The sequence below is a fragment of the Jaculus jaculus genome, chromosome 3 (assembly GCF_020740685.1).
Source record: "Jaculus jaculus isolate mJacJac1 chromosome 3, mJacJac1.mat.Y.cur, whole genome shotgun sequence".
Classification (NCBI taxonomy): domain Eukaryota; kingdom Metazoa; phylum Chordata; class Mammalia; order Rodentia; family Dipodidae; genus Jaculus; species Jaculus jaculus.
The window spans coordinates 97,196,113-97,216,557 of NC_059104.1; the positions used below are offsets into that span (position 1 = coordinate 97,196,113).

A 20,445-nucleotide genomic window follows, 5' to 3' on the forward strand; every position below is an offset into this window, starting at 1 on the left:
TCCCCACACGGTTCCAGGCCCATGTCCACACCCACTCACACAGGTGACTGTCTCCTCACCACTGCCCAGCTCCCCACACAGCGGCTTGCTGGGTGCCCACGTTCAAGGTGGAGTAGCGTGGCCCTTCTCCATCCTCCACAAGCCTGCTGTCCTTCTCTTACAGGCCACCCATGGGGGTCCCACCCTCCTGCAACCTGAGGCACTGCATGGGGACTCCCAGACACAGAGATTAATGAGGGAAGTCAACTTGACAGTGTCACCAGCCAGCCAGTCATTAATGTATTTTGGGTCTTGGTGGGTACATACTGCCAAGGATGCGACTATGCTTCCAAGTGGCTCAGAGTCCAATGGGTGAGAAAAGAAGTGATGCAAAGACAGGCTGAGCTTAGCCTGGGAGTAAGGTCCAAGAGGGCTTCCTGGAAGAGGCAGCAGCAGTTCAGTGTGAGGATGAGTGGGATTTAAGTAAAGCACTCTAGCCCTAGAGCAAAGAGCCTACATGCAGCCGGGGCCAACCCAGCGGAGGCTGGAGCCACAAGCCTGTTATTGATGCTCTAGAATATATGACTTTGGTGATGGCAGAAAGGGGCAGAAGCCTGAGGGTCCTGAGGGCCTTAAATGACTGCACTGAGTTGTTAATCTCACAGAAGTTCTGAACAGGGATTCAGCTACAGCAGGAGGATGACTGGGCTGGAGCAGGGAGGTGATGGACCCCACATACCTGTGTGTAGGACATCAGGTTGACAGAAAGCAGTGACCGGTGGTCTGCATGAATATGGGGGTACTAGGGAATCAAACCCAGGTCGTTAGCTTTGCAGGCAAGCACCTTAACTGCTGAGCTATTGCTCCAGCCCTGACTACCAGGGCCAAGGGCACCTCCTGGTTTCTGGAAGTCATACAAGTCAGGCTGCAATTCTCCCTTGCAGAAGCAGAGAGCCTCAAAGCTCCACCCAGGTAGTGGGACCAGTGTCAAAATAGCACAAGCCATCATTGGGATCTTCTGGGCTGCCCTTGCTGGGACTCCCTGAGCAAACTGAGGCCCTGGCAGAGAATTCCCCAGTCCAGGCCTCACACAAGTCTGGCCACAAAGTGGGCTCTGGGACCTCTCCCTGCTTAGCCACATGCACAACAGTTTTTTTTTTTAAAAAATAGCTTTATGTTATTTGCAAGCAGAGAAAGAGAGAGGAGACAGGCAGACAGAATGGTCACACCAGGGCCTCTAAGCCACTGCCAACGAACTCCAGACACATGTGCCATTTTGTGTATGTGGTTTTATGTGGGTACTGGGGAATCAAACCCAGGTTGTTAGCTTTGCAAGCAAGGGCCTTAACCACTGAGCAATCTCTCCAGCCCTGAACATCAGTTTAAAACACTCTCCCTTTCCTCTCATCTACCTCCCTTGACTCTTCCCTTCACATCTCCCTGCTGGGCCCCTCCCAGACCCCCTTCATGTGACCCTGACACCAAAGAAGCTGAAGACTGGCATTGGCAGCCCTGTCATCCTGTCGTGCGCGCTGACGGGCTCCCCAGAGTTTACCATCCGCTGGTACCGCAACACCGAGCTGGTGCCGCCCGGCGAGGCCATCTCCATCCGCGGGCTCAGCAACGAGACCCTGCTGATAGCCTCTGCCCAGAAGAGCCACTCGGGAGCTTACCAGTGCTTTGCCACCCGCAAAGCCCAGACTGCCCAGGACTTCGCCATCATTGTGCTGGAGGGTAAGTGGGACCAGGCAGAGGGCACAGCTTTGTTCTCCTCCCTGCTGCCAGTGGCGGTGCCCATGCTGAAAGGCGGTCAGTCTTCCAATGCCGGATGCTGGGTCCCAAGGACTTTGTGTGCTCGTCCTCTTTAATGTCTCCCATTTTACAGTTGAGAACAGGGCTGGGATTTGAACTCAGGCCTTTAACCCTGCTATATTGCCTTCACCCTCCTCAGTTACTGTGGCTTTCTTATTAGAGGGGTTTTCTTTAGGGTCTTGAAGATTTTCTGTCTTCCAGAGACAGCTCTGAACTTTGAAATCCTTTCCCACCCTGAGGCCTGTTTCTCACCAGGGGTCTCAGTTTCTCCCCTTGAAGCTGCCATCCATTCCGTTCCCTCCCCCATCAACTTCAGGAATGGCTATAAAGGTTGTTCACTGGACAAGTTGCCTAATTAAGAAAGATCAAGAACTAGAGCTGGGCGTGGTGGCGCACGCCTTTAATCCCAGCACTCGGGAGGCAGAGGTAGGAGGTTCACCATGAGTTTGAGGCCACCCTGAGAATACAGAGTGAATTCCAGGTCAGCCTGGGCTAGAATGAGACCCTACCTCAAAAAAAAAAAAAAAAAGCAACGAGAATCCCAGCTAACACTCCATTTGCCAACAAGTCATGAGCCTTGGCGCCAGGGGCCGTGGGGACCGGAAGAAACCTCCCAGCAAGTCCAGGTGCAATGCCCTCCCCATTGCTGCTCCTTGTTACAAGAAACACAAAACAAAACAAACATCTCCAGAGTCCTGTCCCTTCTTGGGAAAAACACCAAACCCTAGCAAGTCCGCAGGGAGGGAGTCCTCCAGGGTGTCACTGCAAGGACCTGTGGGTCCTCTGTCCCTGGAAGAAAGCACCCACTGAACCTGGGTTCTCCTGCCTCCCACTGAGGGTGGCACCCAGAAATCCCCACCCTTCACCTGACCCGTCCTCCTCATCCCCACCTCAGCAAGCAAATACAGCAGCCACCACGGGTACCTTTCATGCCAGGAGCTCCTGTTGAGAAGTTTCCCACTGGGGAGCTCAGCACCCCACCAGCCTTTTGGCCAGCCTGCCTTAGGTGCAACTCCAGAGGTCCCAGAGGACATCCATGTGGAGCAGGCAGGTGGAAAATGAAGGTGGTGGGCAAGAGTGGGAAGGTAAAGCCAGCAATGGAGAGGGAGAGAAGGAGGCAGAGGAAGGGTGAAGGCCCTGCCAGGCTCTCCCAGCCCTGGCCAGGCACCAGGCTCTCCCCATGTTTATTTAAATGAAGGCCTCCTCAACCCAGAACCAGGGACAGGGCTGGCAGACTGGTCTTGGAGATGCATCAGCATTTTGGTGTGCAATATTGACAGTTGTAAGGAATGCTGTGACATCCACCTACTTTTCATTTGCTTTCTTATTATTTACTTTTTAAGCACTTAACATCTATTTTTATTGTTTGTTTGTTTTATTTATTTATTTTGGAGACAGGATCTCACTATGTAGACCAGGCTGGCCCAGAGGCTGGGATTATAGGCGGATGCTATCACCCTAGACACACTTTTTGAATTGTCACATAGTAATTGTACATATTTATGAGGTGCCTTGTGCTTCGTGCCTTTTTAAATCCAGCCCTCCACGTTCCACAAGAGGAAACTGGGGCATGAAGTAACTTGTCATCCCAAGTTACACACAGTCAGCTGAGGCATAAGGCTGGTCCAGACCCCACCACCTGCATTGTCTCTGGGCAACTTGCATTTTAAGTCTCAAACTTCAGGCCTTTGGTTGCCGAGACTACCAAGTCACTTTCCTTCCCACCGACACAGTCCAGTGCAAGGAGGACTGCGCTGAGACTCCACAGGCTGGCTGCCTTCCCATCCCTCCGTACAAAGTTGTCCTTTCCGCTCCCACCAGTACGGGAAGGGGCAGGTCAAAGAGGACGACAATCCTGCAAGAACACAGGGCGCTCGCCACAGTGGTGGGGCTCCACGATGTGTGCCCCAGCACAAGCCCACACGTGGCAGTCCTTCAGTGTCATCCGGCTGGCCTCCCTGCCCCTGCCCCTGCCGCTGCCCGGGAGGGGGAGGGATGGCCTGGGCGGGTGGCATGATCCCCTGTGTGGCTCTGTGACCCTGAACGGGGCTCCTCGCTCCTGCAGACGGCACGCCCCGCATCGTCTCATCCTTCAGCGAGAAGGTGGTGAACCCCGGGGAGCAGTTCTCACTGATGTGTGCTGCCAAGGGCGCCCCGCCGCCCACGGTCACCTGGGCCCTGGACGACGAGCCCATCGTGCGGGACGGGAACCACCGCACCAACCAGTACACCATGTCGGACGGCACCACCATCAGCCACATGAACGTCACGGGCCCCCAGATCCGCGACGGGGGCGTGTACCGGTGCACGGCGCGGAACTCGGTGGGCAGTGCTGAATATCAGGCGCGAATAAACGTAAGAGGTGCCTGTCTACATTTAAATATCAGAATAGGCTTTTGAGTTCCTTTGCCATCTCTGTGGTCACCATCATTCTTGTGATTAGTACTTCTCAGTAATTGTCATTTTGATTTTAGTGGAGGTCTCTCTCTCTCCCTCTCTCTCTCTTTCGTTCTCTTTGCCCCGCCCGCACAACCCTATCACCCCATTCTCGTGTGTGAATGTGTGTCTGGTAGAGTCCACCCCATTCTCGTTGACCCCCTCTCCTGTTCCCGACCCCACCACACACACACAGCCCTGCCCACCATCACCCCATCACAGCGCCCTGGACCCCAGAGCGCTGCACCCGCTAGCGTCTGCCAGTCCCTGCAGGGCTTTGCAACAACAGAGATAGAGTAGGGCCCTGGGCAGACTTGACTTGAATGCCAGCTGTGGTCCCAGCAGCCCCCCGAGCAGGCAGCCCCCATATGCTCTGCCTGAAACCAGCAGGAAGGTGAGGCTGTATGTGGGAGGGGGTGCTACTTTCCCAAGGCAAGCAGCCCACATGAATGCGGGGGAGGGGTCCTCAGCGACATGAACCTCATACCTCAGTTCTCAGGTTACCTTGGTGGTAGCAGTCTCTGACATTCTGCGGCCCCGTGGGTCTGACTGGGCTTCACTGGACCTCACCAGTGACCACTGACTCAAGGGTAGAGAAGAACAGGCAATTGGGAGGACAGGACAGTTGTCCAGGAGTGCTAGCAGTTGCCCTAGGGGCAGGGAAGGGGTAGAGGTAGAGAGAGGTTCATACTAAGTTCACTTGTGCAGGTATCCTGTCCCACATAAGAAATGTGGGTCCCACTATCCCATGCTCCGCTAAAGGGACCACAGCTACTGGCCCTAGATGACTCCCTGGTCCTGTCCCTCCCTCATCTTCTGGATGAGGATTTGAAGCACAAGGGTTCCCTCATGCCCTCCAGTATTGACCCTGCATGGCCATCTGAGCCCCACTTCCACGACGCCACCTGTCAGCTAGCTCAGTTAAGTGTACTTCTGAACCCAGCCATGGTGGTCAGAGCCTCCCCCCCCCCCACACTTGCCTTTAGAGCTCCTTCTCAGGGACCCATGACTGGAGGCTCATGCAGCAAACAAACATCTTCCCCGTGTCCTTTGGATTAGCTCACCACGCGGACGGTGCTGTGGGGGACAAGAGCAAACACAGGAAAGCATCCTGTTCCCTCTTAGCCCCTCAATCCTGACCTCCTCTAAATGAGGGGCTGCCCACACCAATGCTGGTGGCTTCTGCCCTGCCCCCCAGTGGACTGGATTCTTGCAGCAGGCCCCCATGGCCCCCACCTGCTGGTAACTTTTTCACAACTGACAACAGTGAGCCCCGAAGGTCTCAGAAAGGACCCCAATGCTTTCCTGTCCCCGGAAGTCTCAGGTGCCAAGCAATGGAGAAGAGCCCCCATGGAGTGGCACCTGGCTGGCCTCGGCTCACAGTGCCACCTGCCCCTCCTCTCTCCACCTCCTCCCTCTGAACCCTCAGGTCCCCCCAGCATCCGAGCAATGAGGAACATCACAGCGGTGGCCGGGCGAGACACGCTCATCAACTGCAGAGTTATTGGCTACCCGTACTACTCCATCAAGTGGTACAAGGACGCCCTGCTGCTGCCCGACAACCACAGGCAGGTGGTGTTTGAGAATGGGACCCTCAAGCTGACGGACGTGCAGAAGGGCATGGATGAGGGCGAGTACCTGTGCAGTGTCCTCATTCAACCACAGCTCTCCATCAGCCAGAGTGTCCACGTGGCCGTCAAAGGTGAGTCCCTCCCTAGCTGGAGCCACTGCCTGCCTACCTCCTGGGGTGCACGTGGTCCCTCAGGAGGCAATACCCAGTGGGTTAAAGCTCAAGGGGCAAGGGGCCTGGCCTTTGAAAACTAAAAAGGGGGACAGGATGGAAGATCATGAGCGGACACAAAGCTGTGAGGTCCCCCACCAGCTTCAGGACAAGGCAGTAATAATCCCAAAGGCACAAGGGCTCAATAACAGAAAAGAGGAGGCAGGCAGGTCACTTGGGCTGGGTGCTGGCCTACATCCTTAATGTCAGGAAAGAGCCACCAGGGATTCAGCGGAGGTACAACTGAGATCAGCAGCAGAACTGACTGCCCTGGTTCCCTTCTGGGCACAACTTTGGCTGCGGCTGGGGTGGAATAGTGATTGACCATCCAGAGGCCTGGAACAACCCCCCCGCCCCACCTTCACTTTGGACAGGGCCGTCAGCTTGGTGAGAGGAGCCATGCACTGAGTCTTTGGATTAATAAAATGATTACAAAAAAGCAACAGAGCTGGAGAGATGGCTTAGTGGGTAAGGCGCTTACCTACAAACCAAAGGACCCAGGTTCAAGTCCCCAGGACCCATGTAAGCCAGATGCACAAGGTGGTGCATGTATCTGGGGTCTGTTTACAGTGGCTAGAGGCCCTGGTGTGCCCATTCTCTCTCTCTCTCTCTCTCTCGCTTACTCTTTTTCAAATAACTTTTTTTAAATCAAAAAAATTTCAGAAAAAGAGCAACAAAGTGAATGTGTGAGCCACTGGGCACTGTCCCCTTGGCTCTGGGGCTATGCATGTGAGTAGAGCCCCAAATACCTTCTTTGGAACTCACAGGCCTGGAGATGGTCCGGATGTTGCATGAAACAAGGATCCTCGTGGCTTTGGGGACAGGGTAGGAAGAGGGGTCTACTGGGCTTATCCAGGAGATGCCAGGGCATGACCTGGGCTAGCTTGAGGAAGGCAGGCTGAGGAAGGGAGCATTAGGGAGCATTCACTCCAGCTAGCCTCCACCTCAGAATGATGACACAGCTTCTAGGACCAGTGTGGAAAGCAACAGAAGACAGTGTCCTGGAGATCTCTGAGAACTTCTGTTGCCTGACGACTCCCCTGTCAGGCGTCTATCCCACCAGGAAAACAGGAGAAGCCAGAAATAACTCTCCCCTACCCCACCATGTCCCTTAGAGAAGAGAGATTCTGGTGCCAGAGTCAATGGGAAGGGAAAAGTAGAGACCTTGAAGGGGTCTGACACCTGGACTCTTTATGCTGTGAGAAGGGGGTAATGAACACATTCATGCACAAGTTTGTGTGTGTGTGCATGCATACACATGTGTGTGCATGGGCACATACACTTGTATGTGTGTGCAGACACCAGAGGACAACTCCAGTGTCATTTGTCAGGTGTCATCCACTTTTGTTTTTTTGAGGCAGGTTATCTCACTAACCAAAGTTCACCAATTAGACCAAACTGGCTGGCCACTGGGCCCCAGGGATCCACCTGTCTCTGCCTCCCCAGCACTGGGTCACCAAGCATATGCCACCATGCCCAGGTGTTTTGTTTTGACTCTCTTTGTTTTGTTTTGTTTTTTTCAAGGTAGGGTCTCACTGTAGCCCAGGCTGACCTGGAATTCACTATATAGTTTCAGGGCGACCCTGAATTTACAGCAATCCTCCTACCTCTGCCTCCCAAGTACTAGGATTAAAGGCATGCAACACTACACCCAGCTGGTTCTCTTTTTTTTTTTTCTTAAATGTTCATATTTTATTTATTTATTTGAGAGCGACAGACACAGGGAGAAAGACAGATAGAGGGAGAGAGAGAGAATGGGCATGCCAGGGCTTCCAGCCTCTGCAAACGAACTCCAGACGCGTGCGCCCCCTTGTGCATCTGGCTAACGTGGGACCTGGGGAACCGAGCCTCAAACCGGGGTCCTTAGGCTTCACAGGCGAGCGCTTAACCGCTAAGCCATCTCTCCAGCCCTGGTTCTCTTTTTTTAATGTGGGTTCTAGTGATCTCTCCCAACCACTCTGTTTTGCTCTTGACTTGAAGCAAAATTGAATGGAGGTCTGTGTACAGGAAGAGGGAAGTCTGAGGAGAGGAGCAGTTTGGTAAGACACACATTGCATTTGGTGATGGCCTTTCAACAATGTGATGACAGTGGGCTGCCCATCTAGGAAGGCCTAGGGGAGCTGAGCAATGGTAGTGAGAGGTAGGCCTTCCTCCCCACGATCCTTGTCACAGCATCCTCTGTACCCCACCACCTGTCACAGCACCAGACAGTGCATTTGTTGAACTGAATCTGAGATAGTTGCCTGGGTTGGGGTGACTTATAGGAAGCCTTGCTGTGCGCCCCAAGAGCTAAGGGGGCAAGCTGACAGGGTCACCTCCCTGCTATCACATTGCAGGAGCAGTCTCAGCCTCATGATGCACTCAGCCAGAGGCCCACACATCTGGCCATGTCCCACCCCACATCCTGGGCAAATGGGCTTGGTGAAGATGGCACACAGCACCTCCTGCCCCCACCCCCCCCGCTCCACCCGGCACTGGAGTCACTTGTATCTATTTCTGTTACAAGCAGTGGACTGAGAGCTGACAGTGTAAACATCACATATTAAAACATCTAACCTTTGTTCCACTCCCTGTGCCCAACGCTCCAGCAAGCATTTGGCCGGGTTTGTCAGCTGAAAGAAAAAAAAATAATAATAACAGGGCTCCAGCGAGCCTCGCAGTACTCTGGAACATCCTGAAAGCTGCTCTCTGCTCATCAATTATTCAGCCTCATTCAGGGAGCGATCAGTCCTAATGAATTGAATCTGATGCATTCCGTCTCAGCGACTTGCTGGGCCTGTTGTGATAGTGCGGAGCGACAATGTCTCACAGCTCAGGGAGAAGGGTGTGTGTGTGTGTGTGTGTGTGTGTGTGTGTGTTATGCTCACGTGCACACCTGTCCCCTTCTTCATCAGATTCTAAAAAATCCCAGATATGCAGCCATAGGAGAGGTAAGGTCCCCTGTTTTCTTTCCAGACCACAGGGTGTTCACATGAAGGCCTGGGAGCCGGTGCCCCCACCACACACACACTCCCGAAGCTCAGCTCCCTCATCTCCGCCCTCTCCGCTCAGCTCCCCCACCTCATTAGAATGCACTTTTGCAGAAGAACCCATCAAAGCTGATTATGATCACGCTGCTTGATTAGCAGCTGAGCTGTTCCAAGAGCTGCCTGAGGAGGGGGGGAGCAGGAGATGCCCCTGGGCATGGCAAGGGGCCCTGACTCGGAGGAAGAAGGGATGGGCCCAGGGGTGACACTCCAGACCCCATCGCTACCGCAGTCTGGAAAGTGCACCACGCCTAAGGATTAGGACTGATTGGGAAAAAAGAAAGAAAAAGAAATAAAGTGAGGCAGAGCAGGACAGGGCACTGGAAGCTTTCCATATAGTGAGTGGGAAGTCCCCTGAACCCAACCCCACTTCTGTGAGGCCAAGGGCTGGTGGGTCAGGTGTGCCCAAAGCCACACTGTCTGTGAGCTGAAAAAACAACCAACTGCTACTCCATCCCTTTTGGGACTGCTTGTCTTCTAATGAATTTTTCAAACACTGAGCCCAGATTGTAACACACTTGATATGCATGCACACAACTGTGCAGAGACCTGTGTGGAGGTGACACATGTGCACACTACATGCACCTTCAAAGTAATACACTAGCCCCTCACACCCACACGTGTGTGTGAGTGTGTGTGTGTGTGCAGTCACATGTGCACAATTCCTCCTGTCAAGCAACGTTCCTGAGCCATGAAAGAAAGCTGCAGGTGGGGGACTGCATGAAATGCTGTCCTGGAGTTCCTGCCGTCACCCAGCAAGGCAGGAGGAGCGCAGGGAAGAGAGGGAGGAGGATGGTTTGAGGACTCTCTGGGCTTGGCACGTGTAGCACTGGATGGCAGGGACAACCAGGCTGAAGGGTGAAGCAATGTTTGTCCCTGGGCTTCCAGAACGGACCTTGGCAGGATGCTAAAAGGAGGGCACACGGATCCAACCTAGACTTAGCGACGTTAGGGCCCCCCATAGCTGCAAAATAATGTAGCATGAAAGCATCTCTGGGCATGCAGGCTGAATGCTTAATTAACCAGGAAGGTGAGGGCTGCAACTGGGACCCCTTGGCATAAGCTCTGTGGAAAAACATCTCTATCCCCATATCGGAGTCTCTGAGGGCCTCTGTAGCCAGACTGAGGGCATAAGCCATGTTCTGCCTGCACTCAGCTAGGCTGGGCCCCGGAGGTGGTGACAGGGCCCATGGAGAGCAAGCCAGCAGAAAAGGGTACCCCCCCCATACAAACACACAGACACCCTTACCTCAATATGCAACCCCATAACTGCATCTGGTAAAAGTACAACTTCATCTCTGGCTCCACTCAGTCCCTGCCATAAGCCGTGGAGCCTTGGGCAGGAGCCCTTTCCACCCCCATGAGTGTGTTGGGGGGCTTCTAGTACCCTAGAGCCTAAGAGAAAGAGAAGAGCTCCCAGCCTATTGGCAGAGTGGAAGTTTGGAAGGAGCCCTACTGGAAGCCACAGGCAGGGGGCGCCAGCGGCGCCTAAGGAGATTGCCTAAGTGCCCAGGGGAAGGGAAAGGACCTGCGCCAGCAGCCTTGTGTCTTCAGGTGCTTAGAACAAGCCACCTCCTACTCTGCTGGTGGTGAACGTGACGCCACAATGAAGCACCAGCCGCATGCACTTATTCAGCCGGTGATACTGAGTGCACACCTGCCCTTGGCTATTTCCACCAACACAGCTGTGCTCAAAGCAAACAAAACAGCCGGGTGTGGTAGCACTCGCCTTTAATCCCAGCACTCTGGAGGCAGAGGTAGGAGGATCACTGGGAGTTCGAGGCCACCCTGAGACTATATAGTGAATTCCAGGTCAGCCTGGCCTAGAGTGAAACCCTACCTCAAAAAACAACAACAAAAAACTGCCAAACATGGTGGCACACACCTTTACTCCCAGCACTCCAGAAGCTGAGAGGTAGGTCCCTGTGAGTTTGAGGCCAGCCTGGACTACAGAGTGAGTCCCAGGTCAGCCTGGGATAGGGTAAGATTCTGCTTCAATTAAAAAAAAAAAAAAAACCAGACAAAACTCCCTGTCCTCCAGAAGCTTGCATCTTAATGGATCAAATAAGTTAACAATGCACAGTATTAAACAGGGAGTTGGGATGAGAATGCCAAGAGAAGGGGCAAGAACTTGCAATTGCCAGGTGTGGTGGCACACACCTTTAATCCCAGCACTGGGGAGGCAGAGGTAAGAGGATCCCTGTGAGTTCGAGGCCACCCTGAGATTATATAGTAAATTCCAGGTCAGCCTGAGCTAGAGCAAAACCCTACCTCAAAAAAAAACAAAAAGTACAACTTGCAATTCAATAGAGTAGTCAGGGAATGTCTTACAGAAAAGAGAAGGTTGTATTAAGAACTAGCCAAGTTGTGATTGTTCCTAAAACATGACAGTTTGTAGAACTGGAAAGTCAGCATGAGGGTTCTGACATTAACTGGCCTCACCCCTCCATTTTGCGTAGGAAGAAATCTAAGCTCAGAGGCAAAGACCAAATGGTGGTGACAAGGCCACTTGCCTGTGGTCACTCGGTCACTTGAGTGACTATCAGAGTCTGGAACTCATGGGTCCTGGTCCCAGACATCGCTTTTTTCCTTATTTCCATACTGTGTATGCATGGAGAGGCTTGACTTCCCACAGTGTACATTCTGCTAGCAGGTGCAGTAAATAAAAGGTTCTGCCTTAAACACAGATGATAAGAGACACCATAAAGAGTTTATGGGCTGGGCTGGTGGTCATCCCTGCCTGTCACTCCCAAACAAGTGTCTATAAAGACTTTATGGTGACCAGACACGGCACGAACTGCTACAAGCATCTTATCATCTCAGTCACTCCAGCCTGTGCACCAGGCCAGCACCTTGTTACCCATGATTGTGGCCAGAGCAGGGCTCCCAGAGAGAAGCCAGGCTGGGACACTCAAACCCTACATCCACACCAGCAGCTGCAGAAATGTATGGGCAAGAGACCTAGGACTGTAGTCAGCACTGAAGAGGGCAGGTGGTCCAAGACCCTGCCTCCTGAAGGGGGAAATGAATACACGCATTCAGCCGGAGCTTGTCCTCTGAGCTGGGAGGAAAGGCATGATGGAATCACAGATCAGAAAGGAGCCCAAAGTCTGGGCAGCCCCATGTCTTTATCCCCTGTTAAGGAGCCCCCTTGCTACAGCACTATTTAACCAGCCTAAGAAGGAGCCAGGAGCCCTGGCCTTTCTTCTTCCTCCAGGCCAGTGAAGGGCCTGAATGTGGGGTGTCAGAAAGCAGCCATATCACCAAAAGGCTCACCCCAGCATGGCTACACAGTCATAAACGCCAGGTCTCTGGGGTTCCCTGCATGACTTATAGACAGTTGCTCTGGAGAATCCTCCCCTCCTGCCAATTTACTGCTTTTATAATCTTGAGGAGGGGCCTAGTCAGTTTTGTAGCTCTTAAGCTTCCTGGGCCTTGTAAATTTCAGGGACTTCAGGCTTCTGGTAAGTCTCGCTCCTCCTCCACCTCCAACAGGAAATAGCCACAGGGCAGGGAGAGAGGCTTTGCTGCCCCAGTGAAGTGACAGAGTGGGAGTGGAGGGGGCCAAGAGGCTGCCTGAGAACTCTGGGGAATTGTCTGGTCATCTGTCACATGGGACAACAATGATCTAGGGAGCCCAAGCCATCCAGCTGCATATCTAGCCCCCGGGGATAGGTGCTGGCTGTTGCTCTTCAATGGCCCCACAAGTGACCATCCGCATTATTCCACAGAACAGTGTGGAAGGACAGCCCCAGGTGGCCCTCTGACTCAGCCTTGTCCTCCTTAAACCCATGTATTTTTTGCAGCCATGAGTTTCTTTTCCCTGGTAGTTCAAATGCCCCGAACTCCCTGAAGCTGTCATCATCCCCAGATGACACCTCCCCCTGCTCTGTGTTTGGTGTCCACATGTCCAGTGGCACTTGGCTGGGTAATGATGGAAGGAGGTATCTTGCAGCGCCCAGTCCGTGAGCAACTCCCCGGATCGGATTCTACCTGTAACTTGAGCATGTTTCTACTTCCTCTGCCCACACGGAGATAATGCCTTCACAGAACAGGCGTTTCATTAATAGTACATGAATTGGTTAATTAATAAATTAACCTGCCTTAGTAACTTGTGCCACTCTCTAAATCCCTCCTTGCTGAGAGAAGCAGTCATCCTGGGCTAAAAAAACGCTCCCTGCCCACTGTCACCGTCTGGCTTCTTACTCTGTTCCCTGTGAAAATGCCGTGCCCTGGCCATCATCCCCAGGGCATGGCCCTTCAGACTAGCCGTTCTTGGGCCCACACATTACTGCCAGCCCTCCCCCCTTCACGGCGAACGTGCTCCCTTGTTCACATTCAAGGGTCCACAGGTTCTTCAACCCCAGGATAGGGTTGGTATTCTAACAGCAAGGGCCTGGTCCCAAGAACGACCAAGGAAGGCACTCCAGGTATGATCCAGGTGTCACCACATAAATGTATCACCTGAGGCACAGCTAGGACAACCCTCTTGTTCTAAATGAGTCCTCACCCCACCCCACAGAGAGACTCTCTGAAGTCACCCTGGGAGATGATCCCCAGACAGAGCTCCAGTTGTCACCCAATAGGCATTTGTTTAGCACCTACAAATAGATAGATATTCCTGATCCTCAAGTCCTAGCACTGAGCCCCAAGGAGGTGGTGGCAGTTAGCCCCCGCACCCCTCCCGCCACACCTTGTTAGTTCAAATGTCCAGAGTCCAAACACAGAGCTGGGGGAGGTGTCGTCTGGGGATGGTGACAGCTTCAGGGAACTTGGGGCATTTGAACTAATAGTGATCCTGTCAGAGAGCCCAAAGATGCCTAGGTGTGACCTATAAACGTGCATATATGTGTGCACGGGAGCACGTGTACACCAGGGGACCACACAGAGCAGTGTCTAGAAGTCACTAAGGGCCCTGCGCTAGAGCCTGGGTTTCAGAGATGTCTATCCAGAGCTGTTCACGACCCAGCAAACCTCCCATAGTACCAGGGACAATGCACCCTAAAGAAAAGAGGCAGTCAGGGATAGGGATGGGCCAATCTGGACTGTGACCAGAGCCTTAGACCTGGCTGGCATCTAGCCAGGTGGGTCTAGACTCAGGCTCAGTGCCTAGGTGGGTGGACAAGGAGCTCGTACTGAGGAGTGAGGGTGTGCCCAGCATGCTCCCCCAGCAGGTAGCATGTGGACAGGCTTGGAGTTTTAGACAAGTCCTGGTGAGCCAATGGAATTCCAGGCTAGAGTGAAGTGCAGTGAAAGGCCAGCTGAGGTCCTTGCTGGGGCCCATGAAGGCAGCACCCCTCCTAAATGGCACTTTCTCCAGACCTGCAGCTTTTGGTCCAGAACCCCACCGCGGATCCAGACACCATGGGTATCTCTCCGCTGAGCTCCGGAAGTATGTAGGGACACGGGATATACCGCCCACGCTCCCTGTGGTGGCTGTTCTGGGTGGGCCAATGTTAGCAAATAACATCACCAGCTTCCAAGGAGGGGTGGGCTGGAGCCTGGGAGAAGGCCAGAGGACTGTGGGCAGCCTTGTAATTTAATTATTTGACTGCAGAAAGGAGACCTCATCTACTGGTGCTCATCCTTGTTAAGCTAATTGTCTGTCTCCTTCACTCTCCTCTCCCCCCACAAGCTGGGGAAGTTGCCACCGCCTAATTGAGTTATCATAAAAGATAATGGCTGATGTTCCTGCCAGTGTCAAGAGAGGAGGATCCATCTCGCAGGGACTCAGGCTGTAGACAAGAGCCCCCCCCCCCAACACACACACACACACACACACACACACACACACACACACACACACGTGGGCTAAGATGTGGAAAGCTGGGTGCACATAGCTCTTCCCAAGGAGTCTAATCGTGTGGCTCCCTCACAGATGATGTGGCTCCATCTCTGATCTTTCTCACTACCCTGGGAGCTCCTAGGAGACAAAAAGATTATCCCATTTGGGCATTTGGGGACATTCTCAGGAGGCAGCCACACAGACTAGCTTAGACTTGGTGAGCACATGAATCAGGTTTCAAGTGCCATTGTTACCAAAAACTAGAGAAATCTAGCCCAGGAATTTCTTCACTAAGCCTCTGCCTTCTCATCTGTAAAATGGAAATGCCAGGATCACTGCTTACTGCTGGCAGCAGGATTCAGTGAGATATCACGTGTAACACTTCTGCTCCCTGTCCTAACCCTTGGTGGCCATGGAGGGGGTGGGTGAAGTGAGAGGACCTAGGTAGAAGGCAAGTGGGGAGGACAGGGGGAGATTCTGAGCCACCATCCCTCATCTACCAGCAGGCCTCTTCATGTCTATCCCGCCCAGGCCGCAGAGGGCTGGGAGATGCTTACAGGGATGAGAACGTAGGCCGGCATAGATGCGGGTCAGGAAGTGAATCAAATTCAATGACAAATCTAGATGTCCTGAAGTCTAAGACCCTTGACAGAAACAGGGCACCCAGTCCTGGGGCGGGGAGTGCAGGGGGGCAGGAGCACTGGAACCAGGGGACCCATGAGTTTCTGCACAGATAGGAGAATAAGATTCCAGAGCCCTAAGGTGCCCCATTCTAGGTTTGCCCCAGGGTCAAAGCAGCACAGAGCTCCCTCCCCCATGGGAAGGCTGGCCAAGCAAGCAAGTGGCACCTGATCACAGCATCCCCTTGCTCCCCAGTGCCCCCCTTGATCCAGCCCTTTGAGTTCCCACCCGCCTCCATCGGCCAGCTGCTCTACATCCCCTGCGTGGTGTCCTCGGGGGACATGCCCATCCGCATCACCTGGAGGAAGGATGGACAGGTGATCATCTCAGGCTCGGGCGTGACCATCGAGAGCAAGGAGTTCATGAGTTCCCTGCAGATCTCCAGTGTCTCCCTCAAACACAACGGCAACTATACCTGCATAGCCAGCAACGCCGCGGCCACCGTGAGCAGAGAACGGCAGCTTATTGTGCGTGGTGAGTGCGGTCAGGTCAGCCGCGGAGGAGACTCCAAGAGCATCTCCCTAGAATTGCCATTTGAATCCCAAGCTCATGGGAGGTTAGCTCTGGCGGGACCCCTTACGATAGAGAGGCCTGTGCCTCTTACTTTTCAGGTCTGGAGTGGAAGACCCCCTTGCTCAGTTAGTCACTGGCACTCTGAACTCCAGCTCCCATTGCAGTACTTTCTCGAAAGCTCTCTGCCTTTTGGGTTTCACAAGCTTTCTGCTCCCAACTGCTCCCAATGATCCAAGAGCGACACTGGCTAGAAATTGTCCCTAGTCCTAGAAGATCCAGCTGAGACGGAAATGGTCTTCTCCCTGCCTCCCCTCTTTCCACAGTGCCCCCTCGATTCGTGGTACAGCCCAACAACCAGGATGGCATCTATGGCAAAGCCGGTGTGCTCAACTGCTCGGTGGATGGCTACCCCCCACCCAAGGTCATGTGGAAGCATGCCAAAGGTGAGCTTGGTCCAGCCAACACCTGCAAGAAGGGCAGGTCCGGGAGAACACTCCCATGGGCCCGGGGCCTCTTCCTATATACAGCTCCCAGCCTGGGGAGTCTTGGGCCTGACTCACGGGGAACCCTGGCTCCAGGTTAATCTGGAAGTCATTTTCAGCTATCCCAGGGGACAACATCTGGATGATTTTATATTTCGTATGTGAGTGTGTGTGTGTGGTACTGAGACTCAAACTCAGGACCTCATGTGCTACACAAAAACTCTGTCACTGAGTTACATCCCCTACCCCAAATATCCCCTTGTTCCCACACACTTGATCTCATCCCTTCAACCTACCTACCCTACCCACCCTGGGATCCTTGAAGCTGGATGCCCAGTTTTACACCATTCCACCTGTTTCTGGATCTTGGCTCTCTTCAAGCTTAACTTCGTCTCAAGGGTGTATTTGGTGTCTGACTGGGCTAGACCTCTGAGGATCCTTCCTGTTGCCCTGTAAGAGTTGTATAGTGCCATCACTGTGAAGATGGTACAGCTGGGCAGCAAAATGACCCTACATGGTGGGGGGGGGGGGCTGGAGAGATGGCTTAGCGATTAAGGCACTTGCCTGCAAAGCCTAAGGACCCAGGTTTCATTCTCCAGGTCCCACGTAAGCCAGATGCACAAAGTGGCTCATGCATCTGGAGTTCATTTGCAATGGCTAGAGGCCCTGGCATGCCCATTCTCTCTCTCTCTGTCTCTAATAAATAAATAAAACTAAAAAAAGAAAAAGAAAAAGAAAAAGAAATTACCCTACATAGGAAAGAGACTTTGTCAGGCCTGCCCACTCCTCCCACGTGCTTGTTCCTAGCCCCCCTAACTACCGCTTTCTTCCAGGGAGTGGGAACCCCCAGCAATACCACCCGGTGCCCCTCACTGGCCGAATCCAGATCCTGCCCAACAGCTCTCTGCTGATCCGCCACGTCCTGGAAGAGGACATCGGCTACTACCTCTGCCAGGCCAGCAATGGTGTGGGCACTGACATCAGCAAAGCTATGTTCCTCACCGTCAAAAGTGAGTCCTTCCCCCACCATCCCAGCCCGTAGCCCCAACAAGGCCAGTCTCCACACTCGCCCTGCCTGCCTGCCCCTTGGGCTTCTGTTGTTCTAACCAGGGAAGAGTGAAAGTGAGGCTGCTCGGAGGTGTGCTTGGGACCCTCATGTAAAACAGAGTTCCCCCCGAATGGCCCCATGTGACCCCACCCCAGTCCTGATAGAGTTGCCCTTTGCTCGATGGAAATATCCCATGACATTTGGTTTTTCATGTCAGTTGGTAATTCAGTCAGAATATACTCATAGCAAACAACTTGTTTCTGCTACTTAATACATGTCTGCTTGTGTACAGCCCAATGGTGACTTAGAAAGGAGGATACCATGTGCACAATGCAGATTCCAAGTTCAGATCTACCTGATAAGCTAAGTGGCCTTAAGCAGTTCGCTTTGCCATTCTATTCTCACTTGTCCTGAAGGTTCATTCCTAGCCCACCCACCTCAGATAATTGTTTCAAGTAACACAGAAACTGGGGGTAGGAAGAGGATGATGCGTAAGGAGCACAGTTCATTATAACTTGGCACTCTAGCTATGGCTTCTGAATTCCCAAACCCAGAGACATCACATCCCAGGATTCAGTGAACAATCACAGCAGTGGTTCCTGCGGGATGAGCCTTACATGGTTACACGCCCTGAGATCTGTGTAGGTCCCTGAAAACTGTATTAGAACAGTGTCTGTGGGGTCCTAGCTCAGGAAATGGACCTTGGAGGGGAGAGGTGACACTCTGCGATTTGGCATCATACCATCCAGGAATGACACGAGGGGTTGTGATTTCACTACCGTGTGCCTATGCTCTGTACGATGAACACACTTAGCCACACAGAACCTTGGTTTCCCAATCTACAATGAGGGTTGGTAATAATAGCCCAGGGCTATGATTTGGGTGGCATGTCCATCACATACATAAGGCAGTCAGGGTGGCCCTGGCCACGCAGATGTAGACACCGGTGGCTGTTCTTCCTGGCATCCCTCCAGGGCTAATGCAGAGAGCTGCTGCGGTGTGTGCGAGACGGTCAGCCCCGGGGAGCTCCTTCTGCAAATAATCCTGGATCTTCATCAAGAGAGGCTCAGCCAGACAGGGAAGCCCTGCGAGGCCAGGCGATCGATGTGGAGGGAGCTCCAGGCGGAATCCCCACGCTGGGGAGCCTCCTCCCTCCCACTATCAAAAAGTACTTTGTCCTGATAAAGCCAGGCAATCAATCTACATCCCTCAGCCAGGGAGAACGGAGAAGGAAGAGCAGGCTCCCCAGCAGCCAGTCCTGCTGGTCTCTCCCACCTCCTACCTCCAACAGCCCACCACAACTCTCCAGTGCCCACTGCACGGGGGGCTGCTGCTTGGTGGCAGGCAGTTTTTCTGTGGAGATGAAGGGACAGAGTGACCAAAAGCACAGTGGTTGGGAAGTGGACTGTGTGGGAGGAGAACCAGCTCATGTCAAGCTATCATCGCTGAGGCCTGAGGGGTCTGAACAAGTGAGCAAGTCACTGCCCCTCTGGGGACTGGAATATTCTGTGCTGTCTGTGGGTCCTTCCTTCCAGGCGAGGAAGCAACAGCAAGGAGTGCGGAGGTATTTGGGGTACTCTAGTCTCTTCCTCCCTTGACCCTGGACAGCATTTGCACTCAGGGCAGCATCTCATCATTTCCCTCCTTCCTTCCCTCCACTCTCCTTCCTAATTTCAGCTGCCTGTCACTCTGCCTTTCTCCCCAACAGGGAAGTCTGAACTTCACACTATGAGACAGGAGCTCAGGGGTCTGTTGCGGGGTGGAGTTTGGGTAGGGAGGATGAGGTGTGAGTTTCTGTGGGCTTCAGCAGCTAAATGTATGTATCCTGTGTTGCACTAACTGTTGACACCAGGTTCCAAGCCACATTCCAGGAGTCTGTCTGAGACTCTGGACAGGGTTGGGGTTCCAGAATTGGTTCTTGGATTATTCCATGTAGAACCTTTCTATGGGCCTGGATTAGTCAGAGTTCTCCATAGGGACAGAACCAAAAGGAGACATGTAGATAGAGAGGATGGATAGATGATAACAGATAGAAGATAGATTAGATAGGTGACAGATGATACATAGATAGATAGATAGATAGATAGATAGATAGATAGATAGATAGTCAGATAGATAGATAGTCAGATAGACAGCCAGATAGATAGATAGATAGATAGATAGATAGATAGATAGATAGATAGATAGATAGATAGGTGGCTGAGGACTTGGGAGATAGCTTAGTTAGTAACATACTTGAGGACCTGAGTTCAATCCCCAGAACCCATTTTTTTTAAAGCCAGGCATGGTGATTATGTAATCCCAGAGTCAGAGATACAGAAACAGGCAGACCCAGGGCTCACTGTGCAGCCAGTCTAGCCTACTCTGTGAGCTCCCAGCCAAGGAGACTGTCTCCAAAAAAGGCAGCTGAGGAGCAACACAAGGTTGTCCTCAGTCCCCCACATGTACTCATGTGCTCACACACATGCAAACCTATGCACACAAGAAAAGATAGATGAGGGCTGGAGAGATGGCTTAGCAGTTAAGCGCTTGCCTGTGAAGCCTAAGGACCCTGGTTCGAGGCTCGGTTCCCCAGGTCCCATGTTAGCCAGATGCACAAGGGGGCGCACACGTCTGGAGTTCGTTTGCAGAGGCTGGAAGCCCTGGCACGCCCATTCTCTCTCTCTCTCTCTCCCTCTATCTGTCTTTCTCTCTGTGTCTGTCGCTCTCAAATAAATAAATAAAAAAATTTTTAAAAAAAGAAAAGATAGATGATACAAGCTGATTGATAGATGAAAGAGAAAAGAAGGAAGGAAGGAAGAATGTAGATGGACGGATGAATAAATAGACAGACAGACAGATAGAGGATCTAGTAGGGGAACTGGCTTGTATAATCATGAAGGCTGATAATTCTCACAACTAGG

The 20,445-nt window shown here is 52.8% G+C and overlaps 1 protein-coding gene across 1 annotated transcript in view; it reads left to right on the top strand.

The window, feature by feature from the left end:
* The window catches only part of Dscaml1 (DS cell adhesion molecule like 1), a 379,187-nt gene that overhangs the window by 276,544 nt on the left and 82,198 nt on the right, over positions 1-20,445 (top strand). Inside the window, exons 6-11 of the mRNA XM_004667408.3 lie at positions 1,438-1,713; positions 3,857-4,153; positions 5,657-5,929; positions 15,695-15,973; positions 16,336-16,455; positions 17,328-17,504. Coding sequence (XP_004667465.2) covers positions 1,438-1,713; positions 3,857-4,153; positions 5,657-5,929; positions 15,695-15,973; positions 16,336-16,455; positions 17,328-17,504 — 1,422 coding nt within the window. The remainder of the gene's footprint in view (positions 1-1,437; positions 1,714-3,856; positions 4,154-5,656; positions 5,930-15,694; positions 15,974-16,335; positions 16,456-17,327; positions 17,505-20,445) is intronic.